Genomic DNA, 19,356 nt, shown 5'->3' with positions numbered 1-19,356 from the left:
AATACACACACACACACACACACACACATACACACAAACACACACATGCATGGAAAAAATAAAAATAAAGGACACCAACTCATTTGAAACAGTCTTAAGGGTTATACTCACAACTATATATTTCAGTTATTTTTAAAATAGCATAAAGTATATACAATTGTGTTTAACATTTTACTTTCCCCTTGGAAAAATTTGTTTACGTAATCAGAATAGACCCAGTTTTATATAAAAAAATAAAATGTTAGTCCAAATTTCTATTAGGACAATCATAGATATTTCACAAGGTTTTCTAAGTACATTTTATATACAGAGATATTTATTGTTGACTTAATAGAAAATCTAAAAACACTGTAAATATTGGTACTCACCTTGGAGCTGGAGCAATAGCACAGCAGGTAGGGCATTTGCCTTGCACTCGGCCGACCCGGGTTCGATTCCCAGCATCCCATATTGTCCTCTTAGCACCACCAGTGGTAATTCCTGAGTGCAGGGCCAGGAGTAACCCCTGTGCAATGCTGGGTGTGACCCAAAAAGCAAATATATGTGTATATATATATATATACACATATATATAGGTACTCAGCAAAAATAGATTTTAAGGGCTCTAGTACATACACATCTATGTATATGTCTTTGATCTTAGTTATCTCTTGTTATGAAGATATACACAGATACTCTGAAATATTTGAAAGCTATTAAGCTTGTTATGTGTGTTCTGTGTACACTTATATAAAAGTATTAAACTTATCTTTGGAAATAAATCACTTTATGGTACATGAATTTAAAAATACCTAAAATTTATTTGATTTATATGTTACTCTAAGAGTTTTGGGTAGATTTAACCTAGGTAATTGAATGTCTTCTGGTCCAGAATTACATAACACACAGTTACTTACATTTAGGAAATTGTATCCTTTCTGTTCTGTTTTTTCTTTATCTACATTTTTAGTAATCAGAAGTAAGACTAGGGAACTTATCAGTCAGGAGGACAAAGCCCTTGACCTGAGAGTTTTCAGGGCGATTTCTGCTTCCTCTATGGTTTCTACAATGCTTTCCTGTGTGGCTACTAGGTCAGTGAGTAGCTCAATTGGAAATGGACTTTGTAGTACTCATTTCTTTGGAGTTGTACAGACAAAACTGGTATTTGGGGGCTTATCTCCCAGATTGAGGGGATAGTGTTAAAAAACTTGGATCATAGAGTATGTGTGAAAGCATTTTGCTGAATTTGAGAGATAGAAAAATCAGCAATTTTATGTCATTTAAATTCAAGTATCCTTTCCAGACAGATTAAGTGTTGATATTTGATTTGCTTATGCTCAAAGAGATCATACTCTGCGAGAACCATTTTCATTTCTGTAATTCTGAATTAGATTGAGCAGCATCACGTGTGTGCACTGAGATAGGTTGCAGACTGCCACTGCAGTGGTTTTCTCGGGGACCGTATGTAGACATGGCTATACACTTCGAAGTTGCATTGTTTTCCTATAGCATTTTGATCCTCGTTTAAATATTCATGTGTATTGGTCTACTCTGATTGTGCTTAGAGCCTTTTTAATGTCTTAGTTGGTATAACCCGTAGGGCTTTGAGAATTAGTGCTTTTATGGTCTTTCTTCACTCTTGGAAATGTTGCAGAAAGTCCTTAATTCGTTTCAATAGAATACTTCACATATTTCACATGTGCCACTTAGGGATTCATTTTGCAAAGTAGACAGTTCTGTTGCTCACTGATGAAAACTAAGCAACCCCTCTCCTATTCACTGGGAATTGCTCGGAAAGACAGATTTGGGCTCCTTAGAAATCTTTCAAGAGACTCAGTGAGAATTTTCTCAGTGTGTGTTGGGGAAGAGGAAACTTTTTTACATACTCAGTAAATTTTAAGTCATTACCTTTTTTTCAAAGTCAGTTTAATAACCGCTAGCAGAAGGGCACGAAAGGTCAACTGAGCTGCTTTTTGACTAACGTTTCAGGGCTTGTGAAGCAGCAGCTAGACAGCCATATCACAGATCCAGATCAACAGAACAGCGGCCTCTCCCGGAGCGGACCGCCGCCCGCTCCAGATCCACTGAGCGTCCCGACACAAACCTCATGAGGTCGATGCCTTCATTAATGACGGGAAGATCCGCCCCTCCTTCACCCGCCTTATCGAGGTGAAAGATAAATCAATCAGACTAACTCCCCCTTGCCCCGCCAGCACACCATTTTATTTTCCCAGCAGCTAAATGGTCTCTTCTCTCATCCTTGGCTGATCACTAATGACAACCGATACTAACCTTTTCAGTGTAAGCACACTATTCATATTCCGCGGATATAATAGTGTGTGGCTGCCATTGTAATCTGTTTATTAACTGTCCTGACTGCATTTGTATTGTGATTTCTCATTTATCAGGAGTCCCGGGTAAAACCCCCACATAAACGCACCTCATAACTATCATGTTCTTCTCCTACAGAATGAGAAATTGTTTATGTCCATTAGACATCATAATGACAGTCAATAAAGCTAGACATTTAGTTTCTTTCTATCAATCCTAATCTCATATTAACCCAAATCATCTTTAGTTGAACCTTGAATTGTTCAGGGCTTTATTTTGTAGTTTCGTGAGACATTTTTTTGTGTCAAGGGAAATCCATTATGAGTCTGTGTGAAAATCTCCTTGGATCAAGGGAGGGAGGCTTAGCAGTAAAAGCTTGAAATATGGTAGAAAGAAATGTAAAGCATTACCTTTTCTTTTCTGAGCTATAGAATCCTCTTGCTTTTCTGTGGATAGAATACTAATTTACATAAATAATTCCATAGATTTGGCTCTAGGGTTTTTGTGTGCATGTCTGTGTGTATGCATATTACGCCAAATATAAACATCTTTCGTTGTCTAGATAATCATCCAAATATCCATATTTTGTCCTACCTTCCTAACCTTTTAATCTGCAGCTGAGCCTCTTTTAAAATTACACTTACATGGCTATCATATGAGCCAAATGTATTGAAAATATTTAACTCATGCTATTGAAAATGAATATTAATGGTGTATCTTGTAGGTCACATCCTCGCACTGGGTCTGTCCAAACCAGCCCATCAAGTACTCCAGTGGCAGGAAGACGGGGCCGGCAGCTTCCACAGCTCCCCACCAAGGGAACACTGGAGAGAAGTAAGTTTCATTTCTAATTCTGTCCTATAGGAAATGCACATGGAAGCTAAGGTGAACCCATTTTCTTTACTTCCTTTTTGTTAGTTCCTCCTTTAGTTAATTGAATGTACGAGCTGTACTCATTAAGGGTTACATTTATAAGTGTATTGATAAATGTTCTATATTTTGTATTTCAAATTTATTATATTTGGGGGTAAAATAGCCTCTCATTACCTCTTGCCCATTTTTCCTATTTGAATAAATGCAGTTTTAAAAGTGAACTTGATACTTTTTTTTATAAACAACTGTATTCTATTTCTTGCTCCTACTAAGTTTATGTAATTGTTCACGGTTACATAAAGTTTATTAGTAACTAGCCAAATCGATTTTCACACACCGCAAAGGACTGGTTAGCTGATGCACTACAATGGTGAGCCTTCTCAAAACTGGAGTGCCAGAAAAAGGTAATCATGAATATCCAAAGACACGTGCATGTTTGTACTATTTTTAATCCTTTCCAATTTTTGCATCAGAAACACCATGTGCTTACACACACATGAATACAAGCCCCTGCCCCCTCTGAACATCTATAAGTGTATGCATATAAGACCTCAGAAAGCATGAAAAATACAATATAATTTGAAAGCATTTTTTAAAAATGTTCTCTTTGTTTAGTAACTGGATGTACTTTCCCAAAGCAAAAACTAAAAATAAAATAAATCACGATCTAACTTCTTTTAAATTTATGATACATTCTGTGCCTTTGGAAATTTCTGTTGTTTTAACCCCTGTGTTTTGGTTCCCATTTTTTTGTTTTTGTTTTTATTTTGTTTTCCCTAGACAATGGAGTCAAGGAGATAGAACCTTATGAAGGTCTGTACATAAAAGAGGGTTTGTTTTATGCTAATAGCCTTTTAGGGGGGCTACATAAGCAAAAATAAACCCAACTGCAATTGATGTCCATTCTTTGAATAGACTTGCTCACATAATAAAATCATTGACATTGACAATTTCTGGTATTCATAATTTGTTTTTCTTGGAAAGAAGAATACATAAAATTGAACTTTTCTTAAAATGAGGAGACAAAATTTTCTGTAAGCAATTTTTAAGTTGCCTAATAAGCAGAATTTGTGTGCTATGCAACACTATAACCAAAGATACCAATTGCAGTGTGTGTTTATGTCATTCAAGATGTACACCTAGTCTAGCTATACTTATCATTATATATTTTATTTTATATTTGTGATGATTTTTAAATATTAAGTTTGGCTTTCTGGAGAAGAATGTTGCTGGATTAGTTATTATGGCTAATATTTCCTGCTTTATTTTTCCTATATTACCAATCAAGAGAAAATGTGTTCTGGCATATGGAATGTCATACATTTGGTAGGACAATAAAAATTCCTCTCCTAATTATTGAATCTTGAATTGTCTTTGTAGCATTAAATAATTTTTAACTATTTATTTTTTTGCTGAATCTGGAGATTCAGCACAGAGAATAGTATCTGACACTTAAAGGCACTCAGAAGATATTTGTTGGATTGAATGAGTTGAAAAAAATTTATCTAAAACCTGAAAGCTACTTTAAATAGTGTCCCCAATACCAATAAAGTAATCTGTCATCCTTTATATTTTACTTAATTTTTTAAATTTTTATAACCTTAAATCTTTAAAATTATACTTGTATAACTTATAACCCTAATTTAAAATAACAAATTATGTTATTATTAATTGTGTTGAATAATTATCAACTCTATTTTGTTTTGTAAAATTTCCTATGTACCATAATATTGCTACTATGACTTTTGATCTGTCATGTTTCCTGCTAAAATTTTAGCAGCATTTCTATAATTTTTATTATTTGCATAAGAATAAATATATATCTACATTTTGGGGGTGGGGGAGCACACTTATCTGTGCTCAGGTCTTACACCTGGCTCTGTGCTCAGGGATCACTCCTGGTGGTTCTTGGACCATAGGAGGTGCTGGAGATGCAACCTGAGTTGACCATGTGCAAGTCAAATGCCCTATCCACTATCACTCTGGCCCCAGGATATATAATTTTAAAAGTAAATATTTTATAGTATATATAGATTTGATTTTAAAGATAGTTTTGACATTATTTGTTAGTATGGAAACTCAGAAACATAGTTTATGTCAATAAATTATTATGTCAAATAATTTCTTGCGATTTTTTGGTTTGGGGCCACACCTGGCTCTATTCAGGGGTTTCTCCTGGCTCTATGCTCATGGAACCTGGTGGGTTTGAGGGACCTTATGGGGTGCCAGGAATCAAATCCGCAGTTAGTAACATGCAAGACAAGAAACCTTACCATTACACTGGCCCCATATGTCACAAGTTTTGAAAATTCCATTTCAATGTCTTTTTTAGCAGTGGTCACTGACTTTTTAGTAGTTTTATTATTTGTAGTAATTTATTTACTATAAAAATGGCAGTCAGGATTGAAATAGTTAATGTGTACACACACATGCAAACACATACAAATATACACATATTGCTTTGTAAAACCTATTAAAGCCAGAATTTTCCTTTTATGTTACCAAAAGTGTTTTTTTTTCACTTATGTAAGTAAAAGAGAGACGTCAAAACCTCTCTTCTCGTGCATGAAATAATAGGATTTTTAAATTTTGTTTTATTTCACTAAAATGTATGGATTTGAACAGTATTTTCAGAAAGATTGATATACTGAAGACCTCAAGTAGACATATGATTGCATAATTTACTTTAACTTTAAAGGCACAATGTAGTTAGAATATTTTTGAGAAGGCTCCGACTTCTAACTGAAGCTAGAGATACATAACCAGATGTCAGTTGATGATCTACATCAGTATTTAGCTTAGATCCTAAAATGTTATTAGAAGTTGTAACTGAATTACATTATTTTAGAATCAAAGTAATTACATTTGTTTTTCAGTCTTGTTGAGCAGTTAAGTAATGAAGACTTAATAATTTTTGGTTATGCAATAATAATCAAATTTAAGACTGTGTATGTTGATCTTGACAGTGGTCTCTAGATGTCTTCTCTGCAAACCAGAGAAAATAGGAGTAACATAATGAAAGTTTAAGATGCTAAATTACTATAAGGCTTTGCTATTGTTATTACTTATGTTTTATTTTCCCCCTAACTTTAATGTATGGACATTTTTAATAATAAGAGTTTATAATATGAGTTTGTTATGTCTGTAGAAGAAAAGCCATATGATTTATGAGACTATGCTGAGTTTATGAACAGTGTATTTGGTCTATTTCACAATTATCATATATTTCAATATTCTAGGGGTCACAGCTTATCTTGAATTAATCAAAGTCATCATAAAAAGAGTCAATGGGATCATTTAAATTTATTTATTTGTTTCCACATCAGAAACCCATTAAATAGTATATTAGTCTTCTAATTACTCACCATATTATGAATATATTATGAATACTTTTAAAATTTTGGGTTCTGTTTTACTTAAGTGTAACATATATACATACTTGGTCTTACTGTTTTCTTTGCTTTTACTTGTGCACATCCAGAAGTAAATGAAGAAACTGGGCTCGAGGAAGAGCAGGGGGGAGAAAAGCAGGGCGAAGAGGTCAAGGCAGGTCTGTGTGACTATGTGTCTGAAACAAAGGAATCAATGCTTTTCACAGTAGGGCTTCTCAAATCTGTATGAGTCCAGATTTCAGATTTATAAATGTATAATAAAGAACAAGGGTTTTTTTTAGAATTAATTCTAAAATACATTATTTAACATTAGTGGTGGGGAGATACTATGTAAACTCTCAATATCTAGATATCTAAGAATAATATTTACTTATTTGAACAATTTTTTAATGTTTAAATAAAATTATAGTAATGCCTTTCTGGCCAAAGTATATATCTAACCTTTTCTTCATATTCAATTAAATTCATTTTTTTAAAATGTTTATTAAATATCTACGAACTAATTCTTTTACTGTGTTTTACACGGATAAGATTTTCCTAAAACATTATAGATTTTCCTAGAAAACTATAGTTAGCTATAGAGTCCTCTTCTTCCTGATTATTATTCTGATACAGGCAAATAGTGATTCCCATCATTTGGTATTTTTTTAGTCCTTATTAAGTTTATGTATCATGATTTTTGATGCTTGAGAGAATTTTAAGGTTTTTGTTGGGTATTATGGCTCTGTGATGAGCACATGCCTTGTTTGTGTGAGGTAGGTCCTGGGTTCAATCCCCAGTATCACATAAGTAAAAGCTATAAAACTCTAATCTTTAAAACATTTGAAGCTTAAAATATATAGTCAATGACTATGTTAAGTTTAAAATTTTAATCTTATCTAATTAGCTTCAGTGTTTTTTATTTTAATATTCTTTGAGCATTGCAGAGTATCTGTAGAGCTGATTTCACCAGTGCTTAAGCGGTCATGACTGTTATTAATGGACAATAGAATATATTTTGTGTGTCTTTTCTTCTCTTCTTCACTGTCATCATATGTTTGTACATGAGGTGTGTTTTCATGAGCGCTTTCTCTTGGTGGTTATGGTTTAAAATTGAAGGTCTTTTAAAGCTACAATTGCTAATTATCAGTAACTCTTTTTAATATCAAAAAGATGAGAAAAATCATCAGAATACATCTGATAATGAAAACAAAGGCAAGTCTCAATGCATATTTATAGAAACATAACTATCTGTTTCACAGTTCTAGTATTCTAACTATAGAGTGTCACAATAGTTAGAATAATAGAAAAAATAACAAAAGAAAATGCTCCTTTCTTGGAATGATGTAACATTTCTATGGAAGACTATAAGAAGGAATTTTCTTTATCTGTATTGCAGCTAATGTTTGCTATTTCTATATATCTTATAGTAATTCATACAAATAATTCATACAAGTATTTTTAATTGTTCATAAATTGGCTTCCAGAGTAAAGTTACTCTTTGTTGTTGTTGTTGTTTGTTCATTTTGTTTTGGAACCACATCCAAAACAAAACACATTGTTACTCCTGGCTTTGCACTCAGCTATTACTCTTGGCAGAGTTTGGAGGACCATGTGAAATGCCGGAAATCGAACTGGGGTCGGCATGTGCAACAGACACCCTACCCATTGTGCTATTAGTCTAACCCCAGTAAAGTTATTCTTTCAGATATCATTAGTTTGGAGGCTTACATATTTGTTAATATCACTTTTTATTCATTTTTAACATCGTTAAGATAAAGAAACCCATTTTTTGAACCAGTTTGTTGCCTGGCTTTGTTCTATATTTACTTAATTACTGAATTACAGTAAATTTTAAATTATTGTACCTGCCATTTACTAATTCATTACAAAGCTACTTTATTTTTGTTTTTGTGTTTATTCCTTTCTATTGAGTAGGGAGGACCTACTTTCCTTGTGTGTTCTTGAGCGTGAGATGTTTGCTGCATGGGTTTGTTTCCTGGTACAAGCACTATGGGTGATGTGATCCTTTGTGTGTGTGCTTGGGATTTATTTGAGTTGTTACCAATCTCAATCACTAATCACTATTATCTTTCTCAATGTTTAAAGACAATGAGGGAGAACCTTCAAGTCCACCTAATAGTGGGAAAAAAGGCAAGTCTAACAAGAGATTCATAGTCCCTTTCTCTATATTAGACATGTGTGATGTGCATGATTTTCTTTCTCCAATTAAATGAGCCTGAATACAAGTAGTAGTCCTTTGAGTTAGGTATTCAATAATTAAAAATTTTTCTCTTTATAAATATATTTCTGAATATGAGATTTGTCTTTAAAATACTTTTGATTGAAGTTTGGATGAGCCAATATATTGAGTTGTGTGCTTTTAAAATAAGAAGTTTTGATTTTTTTGGTCATGTTCAGTAGGTAGTAATAGTGATAGTCAGACACTTAGAAAACACTACATCTATGTCGTACTTCTCAGCCTAGAAATCATCTTGAAATTAAGCCACTTAAGGAATATGTGAAGCAGAATTTTATTTATTTATTTATTTATTTATTTGCTTTTTGGGTCACACCCAGCAATTCGCAGGGGTTACTCCTGGTTTTGCCCTCAGGAATTACTCCTGGTGGTGCTCAGGAGATCATATGGGATGCTGGGAATTGAACCCGGGTCGGCTGCGTGCAAGGCAAACGCCCTACCCGCTGTGCTATTGCTCCAGCCCATGAAGCAGAATTTTAAAGTAGAAAAATAAAGCTGATTTAATGATAAGCACAGAATTATTAAGCAAGCACTAATACCTGTGGAATTTTCAGTTCTCTACTCATGAACTATTATATAGTTTAGATGAATAAAAGATTATTGATTTCAATACTCAGACTTAATTTTCCTATTATTATTAGTGGCTTAGTTCTACCACAACTAAGTTCTACTATCTAAAATAAGACTGGATATTTTGTAAGTAATTGATAATCAACATACCTGTACATATTATATCGAATGTCAGCATTAAAAAATGATTACACCCATAAAATAAGTATTCTGTAATTTCTCTTCTGTTGTAGTGTTTGATGAAGTTTCAGACTTCAGTAACTCAGTTGACATGTCTTTTAATCCTTTCAGTAGGTTTTTCTGCCCCAGATATTTCTCACTATTGCTCATAATTTTTCATATTCTGTTCTGTTCTAAGACTTCATTTATTTTAATAATAGAAAGCTTTTAGTCTTTCCAGAATACTTAGTGTAAATATTCTTAAGGTGCTATATGTAATATTTTTTTCATGGGGAAAAAACACTGTAAAGAGAGTGAGGTGTGGAATAAGGCATGCTGAAAACTGCCAGCTAGACCCCTACTAAAAGCGCCAGCATAAGCTCTGCTCTGAGTCATGCCTTGTCACTGTTAATTGTCTAATCATGTCCTGCTGTTAATTGGTATTTTCAGCACAGAATCTGAAAACATTTTAAGTAAAATTAAACCCGATTATGACTAGCACCATGAACCAGTTATTCAATACATAGTCAGGAGTAGTTGTCAGGCTGTGACTTATCTTGATGCTGTCTCTCACTGAATGGCTCATTATAGAAATCACCATTTCAGGGGAAACAAAGATGTGAATTGCAACATAGGCCATTGCATCCTATGCTAATAATATGTTTGCATGCTGTTCCATCCATGGGTGAAAATATGTAGAATACTTTCCTCAAGTGACAGAACTGTTCAAACTTGGACTTTATTAATTATGAAGCTTAGAGAGCTTCATTATTAAGTCAATACTCAGATTTGGAACTTAATTCCACTCCTAAGTTTATCTCTTGCAGGACTTTTAATTTCTCTGTGTCTCTACTTCTTTGTAAATTAAATCCAATTGGGATTTTAATTTAATCTGTTTGTTTGTTTGTTTATTTATTTATTTGCTTTTTGAGTCACATCCAGCATTGCACAAGGGTTACTCCTGGCTCATGAATTCAGAAATTACTCCTGGCGGTGCTCAGGGAACGATATGGGATGCTGGGAATCGAACCCGGGTCGGCCATGTCCAAGGCAAACACCCTACCTGCTGTGCTATCCCTCCGATCCCTGGGATTTTTATTTTTAAAATGTGTTTTTGGATATGCGGTTGATAAAGCCTAATGGCCTTAAATGTTTTTATTTATAATTTATTGCTTTTATTATCATTTGTTAATTTTTTTTGTTTTGGACACAATCTTATAGTCGTCTCTTAGTGAGTCACTCTGTCACTCTCACATTTATGGGTCCCCCATGTTGTCTGTTATAAAGCAGTGCCCCTAAATATATACAATTATGGAAGAAAAATAGTTTTTTCCCTTGAATCTCAGTATACAATTGCCTACATAGTTTCAAGCATAGATAGGCTAATAACAAGAAAGGAAGTGGAGCTGGAAAGAGAGTACTATGAGTAGGTTCTTGCCTTGCATGTGGCCAACCTGAGTTCATTCCCTGCCATCCCATATGATCCTCCAAGCATTTCCAGGAGCAATTACTGAGTGCAAAGCCAAAAGTAACCCATGAGCATTGCAAGGTGTGCCCTACTGCCCCCTCTCCCCCCAAAAAGGAAGGAAAGATGGAGGAGGAAGAACAGGACAAAACCAATGGTTTATAAAAGAATCAGAAATAAAGTTTGTTTGGACTAGACTGGATGCTTTCTCCTGCATGAATTCTCACATCCTATAGAGTAATAGGGTATGGACAAGCTTTGCCCTGTAGACTTTGTATTTTCTCATGAATTCTTCCAGGATAAGAAAAGTATAGTACCTAAGACATAGTTACCAAAATTGATTTACGGTAGATGGGAATGGATTCTGACATTAGTGAGTCAAGCAACAGCATTTCCTGCCTAATTAGATTAGTCAACCAACATCAGTATAGGGAAGATTTTGAGATATTATAAAATGACAGAAAATTTGTAATATGTCTTAAGCAGAGTAGGCATCCTGTGATATTATGAAAAGGTGATTGAGTTTTGAGAGAAAGGAACTAAGAATATCTGATTATTTAGAGTATTTCAGTAATCTAGTAGAGCATGGCCTGAACTAGAACAAAGACAATAGTAAACAGGAGTAAATGCATTTGAGAATTTCCCTCCTGGGGCTGGAGCAATAGCACAGCGGATAGGGCATCAGCCTTGCATGCGGCTGGCCTGGGCTCGATTCTCGGCATCCCATATTGTCCCCTGAGCACTGCCAGGAGTAATTCCTGAGCACAGAGCCAGGAGTAACCTCTGAGTATCACCGGGAATGACCCTCCCTCAAAGAAAAATAGAAAAAGAATTTCCCTCCCTGTCCCAATCCACAAGCCTCAGTGAATCCACTATGGAGGTGAGGAAGTGATGTAATTGTAAGCAAGTATTTACTAATTTTGCCATTCTTTCTTAGAGGCACTGCTCCTTATTTTACTTTTCTCCCATTTTTCCAGTATGTCCATTCTATACTTTCAAAGTTTCAATTGACTAGTTAGATTTAGGAAAAAAGCTTCTTTCACTCAAAGTCATTTACAAACATCAACTATTGTCTAAACCATATTACTGTTGACTTATTAAATTTGTCTTAAAAGCATCTTTTGTTGAAAATAACATCTTCTGATGGTGGTGTGGTGCTAGGGATGAGAGCTGGTTTGGTTTCGGGCCTGTTTCACCAGATGCCAGTAGCTGTGTGAGTCAAAGTCCCCAAGCCATTAATTGACCTGAGAAGAAATTTTAGCTTATTTTGTTCAAGGTTCTTCCTTGTGACTTGAATTAGATCATACATGCAAGGTTTATGATACAGGTAAAATAGTACTTATCCCTACTATTAATCAGCTCTTTTATTTCTCACCTCTGAAAACCAAAGAGAAGTTCCTTTTTTTGGGGGGTGGAGGGTAGGGAGAAGAAGTATTGGGCCACACTGGATGGTAATTTGGGACATTATGTGCAGGAATGACCCCTGGCCATGCCCAGGGAACCATATGTGGTGCTGGGGATTCAAACTGGGGTCATGAGGAAGACTAGCTGTAATACAATTATTTTGTAGGCATGGTGGTTTCTTAAATATTTCTTTTTAAAACTCTCACCCTCCTAGTCAAGTCTTCATGAGTAAGATCATTCTTCAAATTATCTAATATTATGTGTTTTTTTTTATTGTTTTGGGACAACACTCAGAGGTGTTCTGGGGTTACTCACAAGTTTGTGCTCAGGGTCATTCCTTGGGGCACCATGCAGTGCCAGGGATCAAACCCAGGCCTATGCTCGAACCCTAGAATCAACTATAAATCATTTCTGTTTACAAATAAAGATGAGCTCACCATAAGCAATAGTTCAGAAATTCTAAGTCTTAAAAATGATTCCTAATTATTTTACTGAATTTTTAAACAATTAAAACATTTAAATTATATAACTCAGAAAATTTAAGTTTATGACAATTTAAGTTTAATACAATTTTAAGATGCTCAATAAGAATACTGTGGGGAAACATGTATCATCCTCCAACAAATTTTTGCACAACTGAGAGTTTGCGTTTTAAGAGAGTCACATGTATTCTTTCATAGCAATAATGGCCTAATAAATTTTATTAGACATCTCAGTTTTTACCATTTTAATCTCTTGTAGAAACATGATTATAAACTAGTAATTTCATATAAATTAAAAAAATAACTAAATAATTTTTCTTTAAATAAAATCTAAAATATTTATTATTTAATATTAACACAATTTATTTCTTATTTTTTGGTGTTTGAAGACCATGCCTGGCAGTGCTTTAGGATTTACTCCTGGCTCTGTGCTCAGACACAGCTGGGATCATGGAACCATATGTGATGCTAGGGATTACCACAATCAAGACTGGCACCATATCCACTTTACTATCTCTCCAGTCCTAAGACTATTTTATTTTTTTAATTAGCACAGCCATTTACCAGACACTTGGGCTAAACCTCACGCATGAGTGAAGCCCCACAAAACTAGATAAAGCAGAACTCTGTGACCTTGGACTCCAGGCTCAATGAGACCCAGAAACAAAGATCCTCTGTCTGCCTCCCCAATCTCTGGATCCCCAGGGATCACACCCAGACGACCCACCCTACTGATGCCAGAAAAATACCTCATCAGCCTACTTCCACTACATCTACTCCCCAGCCACCACCACACTCCAGGCTGCTTTCCAGACCAAGAGGCCGCAAAGCAGCCTCCTGAAATATCATTAGACACTTAATACCCATTTTCTATAATTACCACACCCTATTTGATGAGGTTCAAATATGATGTGATCCATGGGAACACCTGTTTATCGGAATATTTTCTTAATATGGAGTTAGCTTGTCTTTTAGTTAAAGTGAATTTGTTATTAGTAGCCCTCAGCATTCTCTTATGAGTGATAAAATAATGAGTCATCAATTTTGTTCATTTTATGACTTAATTCTTATGTAAAGAGATATTTTATTAACATAGGGTTAATAACCACATTGATAACATTTGGCACATATTCTAAAATTTCCATATCTTGATATCAGCATTTTTTGGTATAGGTAGTATTCAAAATTTCTGACAAAGCAGTCTCAAAACATCAGGCAAAAGAACAGTTCTATAATTTTAATAAAAAATAATAAAAATAATAAAAACTTTCAAGACCAACCTCACTTCTAATATGACAAGTTAAAAGCTGGAATATTCTAAAAAGCCACCATCTCAGTCCAGTAAATTATCTATTTGTCTTGTATCAGCCATCAATAGCACTGGTATATTTATTGTATATTTATTGTTATGGTGCTGCTTTTTGTTACTCGATGTACTAAAATTTCAACAAATACTTGTTAATATCATCTGTCAACACTAGACAAGTGACTCTATTACTTATCTTCAACTGTTTTTCAACTCAAAGAAAGCATCTAAAAGTTAAACGTGTTATGTGTTGGATTTCTCCCCCCTCTCACTGCAATACTACTTTCTGTCAATTTATATTCAGCTGAAACATTTTCAAAAGAAGCCATTTCTACCCCTCTTACTTCAAAAGTTATTGGGTCTTCTGTTTTGAGAACATCATTGACTTTATCACATGGTGAAAGCTAAAACATCTTTTAAAATATCAAATGTATAGGACTTAAATTTCTGATTTTTAAGAATGATTTTGTTATATTTGTAAGCCCTTTCACATTTTTTGAGATAAACCAAAGTACACATTGTTTAAAATCAAGAAATACTTTATTATTAAAGAAGTTATTATTTTTCTAGAATGGAAAATTGACTCTGCAGTCTAATAGGCTATAGTATAACTTTGATTTGATAAAGGAGCCGATGATTTCTTTATTACTGTATTTAAAATGGAATGACACATCAAGTTTTTAGGAGAAAAATATTTAAGAAAAAAGAGAACTCTAAGGTATTTTTAGATTCTCCTGACAAGATTCAGTGTTTCTGACAAGTTCTGATGATTTGCTTTGATTTATACTAGAAGTAACATGGGAAGACCAGCAGAAAGAGGCGAATGGTACAGTAAGTGATGACAAACCATTGCCGACAAAGAAACACCAGTCTGAGCCAGGTTTGTCAGGGTTTGGAAAATCAGCAAAAAGCATGAGACAAGAAACTTGGTATTTCATGCTTTTAAATATGTGTGTGCTTGTTTTACCTAGTTTTTCCTATTTTGGTTTGAACTTCATAGTATATAGAGTCTATTTAAGATGGGAATGGTAAATACCTTATTTCAAGATTTGTTAAGGAGACAAATTATATATTTTCGGGGAAGGAAGAACAGTTATTTTGTTATTAACATTATTTCTCTAGAAGGAAACTGGCAAATTTCAGTATGGATGGTCATTTGTGTATTTTGTTGTTGTTGTTGTTGTTGTTGTTTGCTTTTTGGGTCACACTCGGCAATGCACAGGGGTTACTCCTGGCTCTACACTCAAGAATTATTCCTAGTTGTGCTCAGGGAACCATATGGGATGCTGGGAATCGAATCCGGGTTGGCCGCGTGCAAGGCAAACGTCCTAGCCCCTATACTTTCACTCCAGCCCTTCATCATTTGTGTATTTGGTTGTTGTGATTCATATTAAAGTACATTAATGGAGTGGAACTTGCTTCCTTAAAAAGGACTACTGAAAACTTATTCTTTTATTTAAAGTCTCTCTCTCTCTCTCTCTCTCTCTCTCTCTCTCTCTCTCTCTCTCTCTCTCTCTCTCTCTCTCTCTCTCTCTCTAATTCAAAATGAAATTGCAGGGGCTGGAGCAATAGCACAGCGGATAGGGCATTTGCCTTGCACGCGGCCAACCCGAATTCGATTCCCAGCATCCCGTATAGTTCCCTGAGAATTCTTGAGTGTAGAGCCAGGAGTAACCCCTGTGCATCGCCGGGTGTGACCCAAAAGGCAAAAAAAAAAAAGAAACAAAAAAATTATAGACGTCACACCCATCAGTGCTCAGGTACTACTCCCTGGTTCTGTGCTCAGGAATGATCCCTGATGGTGCTCAGAACCATGTGTAGTGTTGGGATTTGAACCAGAGTAAGTAGGATATAAGGTAGTACTTTAATCCCACTCTAACTCTCTGGCCATTGGGGGGAGGTTTAGGTGGAGTGGGGGTCACATTTGGTGGTGTTCAGGCTTACTCCCTCATTCCTTACTTTTAAATCATTACCATTTTTGTTTATTTTTGGACCATATCCAGAAGTGCTCACAGACTACTCCCAGCTCAGTGCTCGGTGTCAGTCCTGGGGATAGGTGACTAACCCAGGATCTCTCATGCGAAGCATGCATTCCAACCCTCAGTTCTGCAATGGATGAGAACATATTGAGAATTTTAGACTGTTCGTGGATCGTTTGGTAATAAGAGCATCATCAAAATGGCAGTGTCCATAGTAACAGGATTCATGAATTTTTATGTGATGATTCATTTCATGTCAGACCTCCAAAATTTACATTTTAAAATAGGTCACTTGTTTAAATTAGATGAATTTATTGCCATGTTCATTGCTGTGCTACTGTAGCCCAGACAGTGCGTTGGCACTGAGAGGTTGGGATAGACAAAACATCGAAGCAGTTGCCCTCCCGGAGCTTACATCTTGGCAGAAATACCTCACTTAGGAAGAGATAGATCATGCCTAAGTCACTGTGAGTGTGCAGGCTCATCAGGAATAGGGTGCTTTAAGAAAAAGTGTACCTGGGGAGCAAGAAAAATGCCGTTGTACAAATGTCTTTTTTTTGTGAATTCTTTTTTTAGTACAATGCAAGGAACTGAAAAATGTATTAAAATAAAATTGAATTCACATTAGAACCTAAGGATATTCATGAAGTTGTGAGAGAAACTACTCATATTTCAAATTTTTAATTATGGACTAGTTTATTGGAAAGTGAATATATTGAAGAGTATTTTAAAAATTAACAAAGTACATATGCCACTAATATTTTGTTATGATTTATATGACAGTAGTTATTGTAAAAATCTCTTTTTGTGTGTGATGTGGATTATCCTTTGTCATGAGCTATTATTTATTTGCATTGCTATAATATCTGATTGCTTGAAGATATTGTAGCCCTGTGCTTACATATAGATATATTGTGTGTTAAAATCATAAAACAATGCATTTTTGATAAAAAATTTATAATTTCATAAACAAAATTGTAAAGACCTGTAAATATTCATTTGTGTATTATCTGAGTGGTATCATATTTACAGGTCAACCCTATAATTAGACATAAAATACATGATAAGGGGAAATTAATGTGGAATCCCCTAATTTTATAGCTTAAAATGTTTGTAGATATTTTTATTTGGCATTTGTGCCTTTTCCTATGTACTAGGAAACAGTTCCTGGAAATTGAAACCCTAAATGTATGAGTAAGTATACAGTATGCTAAGTCAGTAAAACGCAATGTTATATTTGTGGTATTCTATAGGAAATTTTGTTTCTAATAGGAAAGTAAGACGTAGAAAATGTTTAATTAATGAAATTTTGGATTAAATGTAAGCGAAATAGTAATTATTAAATGGGACTAATGGTATTATAGTACGATGAATCACATTTTAGTACTATGAATGCGCATTTTAGTACTAGTTTATGAGCCTCGTCAGTAGAAAAAAATATTTGAAGTCACTCAAAAAAAAACTTACCCTTAGTGAAGTTATAGTGTTTGTAGCTAGCAATAGGAATCAACAAGCAATTCCTGAGCTCTAAAATATTATCTTCCATTAATTGTCAAATATTTGTCATAAAATTCACTGAGCTCTAAAATATTATCTTCCATTAATTGCCAAATATTTGTTATAATTATAGTGATAAAGTGTGGCATTAGACAAAGTGTGAACTCAAACTTGAGATGCAAACTAAACTATACCAATGTCGTCTGTGTCTTACCTGTTTCTGTTTTTATTATATAAAGGCCTACGGAGAACAGCAATAGAATTTTGTCATCTTTAGAATATACATTACTAATTATAAAATCATTTTAAAAAGTTGATTTTAAATACTAGACAAAAATTGATAGACAAAATGGCATACTATAGAGAGATTATAAATGAATTGACAAATATTTAACTATAGTTTTTTTTTTTTGTTGTTTTTGTTTTTGTTTTTTGGGTCACACCTGGCGATGCACAGGGGTTAGTCCTGGCTCTGCACTCAGGAATTACCCCTGGCCGTGCTCAGGGGACCATGTGGGATGCTGGGATTTGAACCCGGGTCGGCCGCGTGCAAGGCAAACGCCCTACCCACTGTGCTATCTCTCCAGCCCCACTATAGTTTTTTTTTAACTTTTTTTTTTTTTGCGTTTTGGGTCACACCCAGCAATGCACAGGGGTTACTCCTGGCTCATGCACTCAGAAATTAATCCTGGCAGTGCTCAGGGGACCATATGGGATGCTGGGATTCGAACCCGGGTCGGCCGTGTGCAAGGCAAACGCCCTACCCGCTGTGCTATTGCTCCAACCCCTCTGTTTTTTTTTTTTTATGGACCTTTTCTTTTTTTAAAGAAAAATGTTGACTTTATTGAACTGGGCTGTCCTAGAAAAAGGGTGTTTTATTATTTTATTAATAACAGAATAATTAAATTTCTTGAGAAATATAATGATGGTTGTCATATTAATACTTTTGTGTGAATATACAAAAACCCTAGAAGTAATCTTGAACTGAGTGCCTAGTAGATGTTATTTAGAACACATCAACATCTTCCTCATGTGGAATGTAGTTTAGATTTTGTCTAGCCTATGGAATTAGGAAAACATTCTCATCATTCTCATCTCAAATCAAGAATATATGTAAGGTTTGAAGAACTATTGTATGAATTTTTAATAAGCAATATGATTACAGAATCAGGCTAGAATAATTTCATTTATAATAATAGTTTTATTAAACATTTAAAGCAAAGTTCAATTTATTGTACTTTATTGTTTTCAATTTTTGAATCCACCTGTTCTTAATGATTAGAAATTTATCTTAAGAATTATATATTTTACGTAAAAAAGGACACTTGATAAAATATTTTATCTCAGATTTTACTTAAACTCATCCCATGAAATACCTACTGTTAAAGATAACCAGATTGAATGCATGTTTAGAACATAAAGTTCTCAGCTTCTCTAAAATGAGAAACATTAGGTCTTAGTTAAGATTCTACTTTGAAATATAATTTTAAATGATTCTTTGCTTAATGATTAGTTCATACCATTTATAAAAGAATCATAAACCCTTACTAGTTTCCTAAGTGTGAAATATCCTATATCAAGAAAAGTACTGAATTAAGTAAGTCAATCTTATTTAATTACTCTGAGACCTGACAGTGATACTTATTTTATTCCTTCTTATTTGGAAATAAGTTTATGTTT

General features: G+C 34.4%; 1 protein-coding gene across 50 annotated transcripts in view; it reads left to right on the top strand.

Annotated features, from left to right (window-relative positions):
* Nucleotides 1–19,356, top strand: part of RIMS2 (regulating synaptic membrane exocytosis 2) — a 547,885-nt gene that overhangs the window by 351,874 nt on the left and 176,655 nt on the right. For 41 of the 50 annotated variants that reach the window (XM_055125201.1, XM_055125204.1, XM_055125214.1 and 38 more), the window contains 2 exons: nt 1,969–2,148; nt 3,035–3,144. In XM_055125201.1, coding sequence (XP_054981176.1) covers nt 1,969–2,148; nt 3,035–3,144 — 290 coding nt within the window. The remainder of the gene's footprint in view (nt 1–1,968; nt 2,149–3,034; nt 3,145–19,356) is intronic. The other 9 variants (XM_055125211.1, XM_055125210.1, XM_055125207.1 and 6 more) reach the window with 1 other exon arrangement.

The sequence above is a fragment of the Sorex araneus genome, chromosome 2, assembly GCF_027595985.1.
Source record: "Sorex araneus isolate mSorAra2 chromosome 2, mSorAra2.pri, whole genome shotgun sequence".
Taxonomy (NCBI): Eukaryota; Metazoa; Chordata; class Mammalia; order Eulipotyphla; family Soricidae; genus Sorex; species Sorex araneus.
Note: the sequence above shows the minus strand (reverse complement) of the source record. Positions and strands in the feature narration are given on the sequence as shown.